General features: G+C 35.9%; 1 protein-coding gene across 1 annotated transcript; it reads right to left on the minus strand.

Annotated features, from left to right (window-relative positions):
- Positions 1 to 2,107: 2,107 nt before the first annotated feature.
- Positions 2,108 to 5,617, minus strand: LOC110894990 (receptor-like protein EIX2). Its single transcript, XM_022142250.2, has 2 exons — positions 2,872 to 5,617; positions 2,108 to 2,691 (listed from the first exon to the last, which is right to left on the minus strand). Exons 1-2 carry the CDS (start codon positions 5,510 to 5,512, stop codon positions 2,150 to 2,152), a joined length of 3,183 nt encoding a protein of 1,060 aa, XP_021997942.1. The 5' UTR covers positions 5,513 to 5,617; the 3' UTR covers positions 2,108 to 2,149.
- Between the last annotated feature and the right edge of the window lie 3,053 nt (positions 5,618 to 8,670).

The following is an 8,670-nucleotide window of genomic DNA, read 5'->3' on the forward strand; positions in this document are numbered from 1 at the left end:
GCAACTTTTATTTGTTTACTATGGTGTGTTGATATTTGTTCGTAAATAGTTAATTGATGCTTTGATCATAGCTTCAATCATACGTTCTTGGTGCCATTGGCAATCGAGATACTTTGTACAGAAACCCTACATAAGTTTGTAGGTAACCCTACAAAGTATGGAGCAACCCACATACTTTGTAGGTAATGTTGTATCATGTTAAAACTTTCCACGCCCTGGGATATCTTCTGAAACACTACCCGATTATCATTATCCTCTTTGAACCAATCAGATTCAAACACGTCTTCTACTCCCTCCGAGTTTTGATCAAAAGTCTCTGGGACCTCCTCCTCAACATCAATCCTTTTTCTCCCCTGTTTAACCTTAAACCTGCTCCTTTTCTTTTTGAATCCCAATCCAGAAACAAAGCTCTCCTTAGATTTTATCCCCAACAACATTTTTTTAAATCCCAGGGGAGTTTTCCTCTACGAATCCCTGTATCTGATGGTTCGAGACAATGAGAATAAGTTGGGATTAAGGATCTGAAGACATGGTCTTTTGAGATGGGGTTAAAGCCATGTAGGGCTTCAACGTGCCCTTCTGTATACTGATGATGATACGACCGGCTGCAACTGGGTTTATTGGGGATACATGGTTTGAAGTTTGGTTTGTTCTTGGGAGCTGGACCTAGAAGAATATGTTCCTGTGTGTGTTTGATGTTTACGGATTACTTAAGACATGGATTGGTTTGTGCTTATTGGCGGACTTGGCACTACAAAAAAAAAAAAAAAAAAAAAAAAACCATTTAGTGGCACACGTTTTCAATGGCATTTGGCTTTTGTGCCACTAATGAAGGTTTTTAATGGCACTTCGTGTGTGCCATATTTGCTTAAGACATAATTTAGTGGCGTTTAACATTCGTGCCACTAATTTAGGTTTTTATTGACACTTTGCGTATGCAATTGTAGATTTCAAGTGGTTAATTACAAAAATAACCTCTTTCCCGCACCCCAAATACAATATGGAACCATAGAGCTCTGAACCATTAACCAAATATATTTTTTTTCTTAGTGTGGGTGACTCGTTAACTCTTTTCATCCCAAAGTAAGTTTTTTTTATGTATCAGGTACATCAGTTTTATAAAAACACAATAATATTACATTTTATATATTTATGTATACTTTTATAATAAACTAAATACAAAAAAATTAGCAAAAGTTATAAAAAAATACGTTGTTATACGATATCTACATTGTTATAAGTTATGCTATACCTTATACCACATTTATGCCACTAAAGGTTTCTTTTATATTATGGCAGAAAAAAAAGTGCCACTAAAAGGGGAACAACTTTGTGTGGTAGATAGAAAAAGTGCTACTAAAAGGCTTTAGCGTCAGCGCTTCTAGTGGCACTTTTAATGTGTGCCGCCCATTTTTGCGTGTCACTAAATGACATTTTTTTTTGTGGTGCGGTGTTTATCGCAAGGCCTTCAAGTGGGAGATTGTTAGGTGTGAAGTCCTTAGGCTAGTTATTACTATTTGGCTTGTTTTATTGGATGTTTAGAAAGCTCGTTCGGTTTTCCTGTTCACCAAGCCTTAAACCCTAGATAGTCTCTATAAATCTTGTCTATGTAATTGTAAAAACTTGTCAGAGCTAATAATAAATCTCTATTTGCAGCCCATGGACGTAGGTTCTCCATTGGAACGGAACCACATAAAGATCTCGTGTTCGTGCAACTTGAGACCTAACAATGAATACGTTAAGGAAAATACCAATGCAGAGAACATGTGATCTTGGGGTTAATAGACTAAGAAATGGCAAAGAGCATGTATGATTGTATGCATGATATCAACTCTTCTGCTACTACCTACGTAGATGATGGCATGGTGTCTTGGCAGTATCAATATACATACAATTATTTGTGTCAAAAGTTGGTGACAAAAATATATTTTCAACTTTGGGAATTTTTTAAGCTTGCACTTATGTATTACAAGAAAAGTGATGCTAATGTATATAATTTATCCAAGTTCTAGACTTTGGTAGAACTATAATTGCTGTTAAGATTGATGATGAACAAGCTAGTTCTTAAACAAAAATCTAGCTAAATAAAGAGTAGTAGCAAGAAACATATTCCTTATTAATGACGGATGGAAACATGATACAACATTACCTACATAAGTTTTAACTTGACCCAAAGCGTGCTCCATACTTTGTACAGAAACCCAAAATATGTGCTTCTCCATACTTGGTTCACCACCAAAGGTCCAACAATGACCCAGAACCCAATAAAGAATCCAACCACCAAGCAGACTATCAACACCCAGTCAACATCATTTTCTTCATCATTGTTTTCTTCACTTTTCGGCCCATCATCGTGAGTAGCTAATCCGCATACTTCCGGAAGAGGTGTCCCACATAGTCTATTTCCAATGAAGCTCGACTCGTTGAAGCTCTGGATCTGTGTGCTTGTAGGGATTCTACCTGTCAAACGGTTGTAAGATATATTCAACCAATTCAAGAAAGTCAAATTCGATATGCTCGATGGAATTTGTCCCTGAAGCATGTTGGAGGACAAATCCAAAGATTCAAGCAATTGCATATCACCAATGTTCTCTGGAATTCTTCCTGTCAACTGATTTCTTGATAGATTCAAATAACGCAACCCCACAAGGCTCATTAACTCATTAGGAATGTGCCCAGAAAACTTGTTACCTGAAAGAAATTGCATGTCACCAATGTTAAATTCGACCTTTTATACGTAATTACTTAAAAAAACCTACATCATAAAATCAAATATTTTTTATTTTTAATTTGTGTATAGTATTGCTATTTATAAAAATTATCTAAGCCTATTGAAACTGGTTATTACACATATGTAATCAAACCGATTACCTGAAAGGTCCAGGTTTGTAACCAAATAAAGTATGGTACTATATGAGTTCTCTCTTCCCTTGGTCACCAATGATGCACTGCCCGCAACTTGGTTCTGGTCAAATTCATCATAAACAATGATAGCACTTGAGTTTTCTTTTCCTGACATTATGCTAAAGTTGTTGAAACATGTTGGTATGTTGCCTGTTAGATTGTTGTCAGCAAGGTCTAAGATCTGAATTGAACGGAGACCACATAGTTCATTCGGAAACTTGCCAGATAGCTTGTTTGAACGAAGATTTAGAAGTTTTAACCTTGTAGATTTCCTCCAGTTTGGTGGCAGGGTAAATCCAGTGAGTTTGTTTTCAGCAAGATCGATGATCAACAAGCTCTTTGAACTCATCACTGACAGATGTAATATTCCAGAAAGATTGTTATTTCTTATGTTCAAAGATTTAAGGTAAGATAGTTCTCCTATAGACTTTGGGATTCCACCAGATAATCTATTGCTCTCAAAGTTTAAGACTTCTAGAGAATTCCAGTTATTCCAACAATCTGGAATAACACCAGACAGGTCATTGTTACCAAGATTAAGAACTTTTAACGGTCTTGAATATTGAATAGCATGACACAAGAATTTCTCTAGAGACCCTGAAAGATGATTGGATGAAAGATCAAGAAAAGGCAAGTCAGGTATGTTGAAAGAGGCGGGCAAGGAACCATCGAAACCGTTGTCACTAAGATCTACTACTGCATTTATTGAGAGGAAACCAAGATCTTGTGGCAACTTTCCTAGGATTCTATTGTGAGAAGCGTTTAAGAATTCTATGCCTGAGAACGTACTCCAAAACCAATGTGGCATGATGTCTGAAATGTTTGCATGTGATATATCCAACTCGGTCAAGTTTCTCTGAAACTGAAGCCATGAAGGAAAGTGAGGCCCCAAATCCCAAGAGCCTATTCTCAACACCTGTAATTGGAAAGGCGGAACCCATTTTCGAACATTTGGATGCAGGGTTAACTTGTTGTTCTCAGCCCTTAAAGTTTTCAGCGCTGTTAGATTTGAGAAGTGACGTACAGTGACCGAACCATTCAGCAGATTGTTATAAACACTGAAAAAGGTCAATTTTTGAAGGTTCCCTAAGCTTTCAGGTAGACTTGTGGTGAGTTGGTTGTTTGACAGATCTAACCACTCCAATGATGAAAGTCTTCCTATCGAATTTGGAATTCTACCAGAGATTAAATTGGCATTAAGTACCAACATCTTAAGATTTGGCAAAGATCCTATAGAATCTGGAATTTGACCTGATATGAAGTTGAATCCAAGATCAAAGGTTATCAGATTCTTTAGATATCCAAGCTTGTGAGGTAAAGAACCAAGAAGATTATTGCCCCAAAATCCGAAAGTCTCCAACTTCGATGATTTACATTCAAGGAAGTTATGAAGAAGCTCGGACACATTACCAAACAAAAGGTTAGATTGAAGATCAATGAACCTCAAGTTGCAAAGATTAACCAATGAAGTAGGCAACTTCTCAATGATTCTATTATTTGACAAGTCAAGGCTAACAAGTAAGCTCAAGTTCTGAAGGTCATGGAGAATTGGATTTGTAAGACCACATGTACTCATATCTAGAGATACAAGATTCCCTAAGTTAGATACCCCCTTCAACACTGATGAATGATTCATAAAATCATTACTAGAAACATGAAGACTCCTTAGGGATGTTAATTTCTGAAAACCAGGGTCCACTCCAGGGACTAGATTAGGGATAAAGCAGTTAGTGAGATCGATGGAAGTGAGGCTAGTTAGATTGAAGATCCATCCGGGCATGAAACTTGAATCAAAAGAGTTGTAGGAAAGATCAAAGGTGGAAAGTGATGTGAAATTCAGCGTGTTTAGATAACGAGGGATTTGAGAAAGTGAACAAGAAGCCAAGCGTAATTCTAATAGAGGAAAGCGAGTCATTACCTGTAGCCAGTTAATTTCAGCGCTAAGGTCATAGCCGCTTAAATCAAGGCGTTGCAACAAATGAATATTAGTTAACCAATGCAGATTCTTCACAGGAAAATTGCTTTCCCACAGCCCATATCGGAGATCAAGAACACGCAACATGGTCAGATTCCCTAATTGTGGAGGGATCTGTCCATCAAATTGAGAAGTTGAGAGATTAAGATATCTCAGATTCCGAAGAGACGCAATGAAAGCTGGAATTGGAATCCCTCCAAAGTCATTGCAGCTCAAATCCAAGTACTTAAGTTGCTTCAATGACATCAAGGAAGGATTTATATTTCCTCCCAACATCTGTTTTGATGCTGCTTCAAGCTCAGCATCTGTGTCGTAAGAACCATGACAATGACCATGAATCCCGTCATTAGGTCCACCAAGGTGAAGCTCTTGGACATGACCCGTAACGTTATTGCAAACCACACCAGCCCATTTGCAACAATCCTTGTTGTAGCTATTCCAAGAAGAGAGCCTGTTGGCACCATCTATCAAATCAGTTTTGAACTGCAAAAGTGCTGCTCTCTCGCTTTTGATGCACAAAATATGACTTGAGCTTTCATCACACAGACAGCAAGAAAAGCATAGTGCTAAGCCAGTCAGAATCCAAAGGACACAAGAGGGAGAGTATGAAGAAAGAATCATAAATGATTTCATATCAGTATGCTTGCGATCGCTGACTGCTAGTACCTAAATGTGCTTCATTTAGCTGCATATATAGATCAACATACCAAGATAGTTGACAATAAATGTATCCCTTTTCAAATTTTGCATCCAAACACAGTTGCTAATTTTCTCCATTTTCAAACCCCATATTCCCACTTGAGAAATTGACATAAAGTTTACCAATTGACTATATTGCCATATGACATGGCTTTCATCACCGTCTGATGGTATGCATGGTCGCATATACATGGTGAAGTAAATGGGACGATGCTAATGGTAAAATTATATTAAGTTCAATAAGCATTTTTTATTTGAACGGCATAAAGTTAAAATGACGCCAATCGAGTTAGTAGTTAGTATGTTAGTATAACCAAGTTCGATAAACATTACCTATAATTTTTGTGATTGTGGATAAAATATGATTCCCTCGTTTGGTAATCATTCTATCTTTTTTCTTGGGAGGAGACTTTAAGCTAATGGACAAATTATTTATTGGGAGGAGACTTTGAAAGCAAAGAGTCAACGATGGATATATCAATCCATCTTTGCTTTGTAAACAACTTTCAACGCTTGGCATCATTCTGTGGAGGAAAATATCTTTTTTCTTTGGACGTATATAATGCTACAAGCTGAGTGGACTAAGCTAGTATTACCGTTGACTTTGTAATAATCAACTACTTTGTTTTATTTTTCTTTTTAACTGAAAGTTAGATCAAGTCATAGAAGACTTGTATTTCTTTTGGAATGGAAGGCAAGTTCAATTCTTATTTGGTGTAGAGTGAGGCTTGGTGGACCAATGATAGGAAACTTAGAGAGACCTAGGTTCGATTCTTGAGCTAAAGGAGTTTTACCGACAATTTTACCGTCATGTGTATGGGCGGGTGGGTTACCGGGTTTTCCACGGAATTGGTGGTGCACTCCTTAGAGTACTCCATTTGATCCAGTGGGTGCCCTAAGAGTGCTTAGGATTTTTCTGGCCGTTAAAAAAAACGTACCTCAAATACTTCGATATCTGAACTTTGTATAAATTAAATCATTCACTTCTGGCATATATATAGGATTATGAAGTAAGTATTACATTTTGAAAGTTTTTTTTTATTTTTATTATGATTATTATGGTATTGTTTAAGAATAATAGCAAGTAGAAGAATTGGTAAATACTACATGAATTAGGGAGATATGTAATTGATTGATGATATTAGAAATGAAAAATATGAAAATACTCATTTCATATTTCATTTAGGGTAAAATAGTCATTTAATAAGAGTTTTTAATGAAAATGGGAAATATGTAATATATATGGGTTAGGGATGGGAAATATGTAATTGTTTTTTTTATTTGGGGAAATACGTAATAAGCCAACTTATGAGGTGAAAATATATTATTATCTCTCTCTCTATATATATGGTGGGTTTCTAGAGTGAACACTAGTGTATTTGTGAACTGAGTGAACAAATCCTGACCATTGATTTATATCATCAAATTGTAAAATACACTAGTGCATATTCATTATTAAATCCTGACCATTGATTTACATCTGTGTATTGATAATCAAGGGTTATGATTAGTTCACTAGTGTTCACAATCAAAAGTGTTGTTCACAAATGAACCTACCCCATATATATATATATATATATATATATATATATATATATATATATATATATATATATATATATATATATATATATAGGGTAGGGTTCCAGCGTGAACCTATTCCCATGCGTGAACTGCGTGAACTAATCTGGACCATTGATTTCCTTTTTAGTTGTTAAGGGTATGATTGTAATTATATAAAAAATTAGATTTAAATCATTATTTTAATAATTGAAATAAGTTACATCTTTCCTATTTTAAATTCATTATCCACATTATCTCTTATTTCATTTTTTATTTTTTAGATTTCACCACCAGAATTCGGATTATGATTTTTAAGATTCACATAACCTTCATATTTCAACGGGTATACACATGTGTACTTTGATATGAATTGAACAGTACACATGTGTACTCAGCATGGTACATATGTGTAATTAGCTACATAATACATACATATAAACAAAACTTGTAAACCTATTTTATATTAAGCAAATAACAATTTTCATAATGTTTGCCAAACCAAAGAAAACATACAATTACAAGTTCTAGTTTCGTGAAAACAATAAACGCAACATAATCGGAAAAATAAAAAAGACATAGTCTTTTACAACTATTCGCCGCGTTGTATGTTGAATCATCCTTATCGACCAAGCAAAACAAACATACGTGAATCATCCTTATCGACCTCATACGTGAGTCATCCTTATCGACGTTCCATCTCCACTTTCCTCGTTTACGACGTCTCCTATAATAACACAATAAACTCAGCAATTAGTACTTTGCATAATTCACAAGTGTACATTAACAACTTTACACATTCAATACACAAAAAAAATATGAGATATCACAAAAACAGACGCTATACACATGTGTACATCGCATTAAAAACATAGCAAAACCAGAATACACATGTGTACAGCGCCTTAAAAACAAAGCAAAATCAGAATACACATGTGTACAGCGCCTTAAAACCAGAGCAAAAACCAGAATACACATGTGTACATCGCCTTAAAACTAGGTAAATAATAACGAGTAAGCTGAGAAGCAAATCACAATAATAATTTTCAAACAAACAATAACAATAATAATTTTCAAACATCAAAAACAATAAAAAATTACAAACTTCATACCTACATGGTCGGAAATTAGATCTGGACCACCGTTTTATCGCCGGCGATAAACATCAGATTTGGCTTCAATTCCGGCGACACCGCGACAAACATCAGATCCGTTGAAAATTACCCTGATTTCTTCGATTCCAGTGATAAACATCAGATCTGGCTTCGATTCCGGCGATAAAACGGCTGCGAAAAACATCAGATCTAGACCACCGTCGAAGCCTGATTCGAAGGGATTTATGCTGTTTCGTCTGGGATTTATGGACGGGATTTATGCTGTTTCGTCTGGGATTTATGGACGGGATCGATGCTGTTTCGTCTGGGATTTATGGACGGGATTTATGGACCTGATTCGAAGGGATTCTCTTTAAACGGCTGCAAAAAACATCAGTCAACGCCGGCGTTGCTGTGATTGCCGGAGAAGAGAATGAG

This window comes from Helianthus annuus, chromosome 12, assembly GCF_002127325.2.
Source record: "Helianthus annuus cultivar XRQ/B chromosome 12, HanXRQr2.0-SUNRISE, whole genome shotgun sequence".
Lineage (NCBI taxonomy): Eukaryota > Viridiplantae > Streptophyta > Magnoliopsida > Asterales > Asteraceae > Helianthus > Helianthus annuus.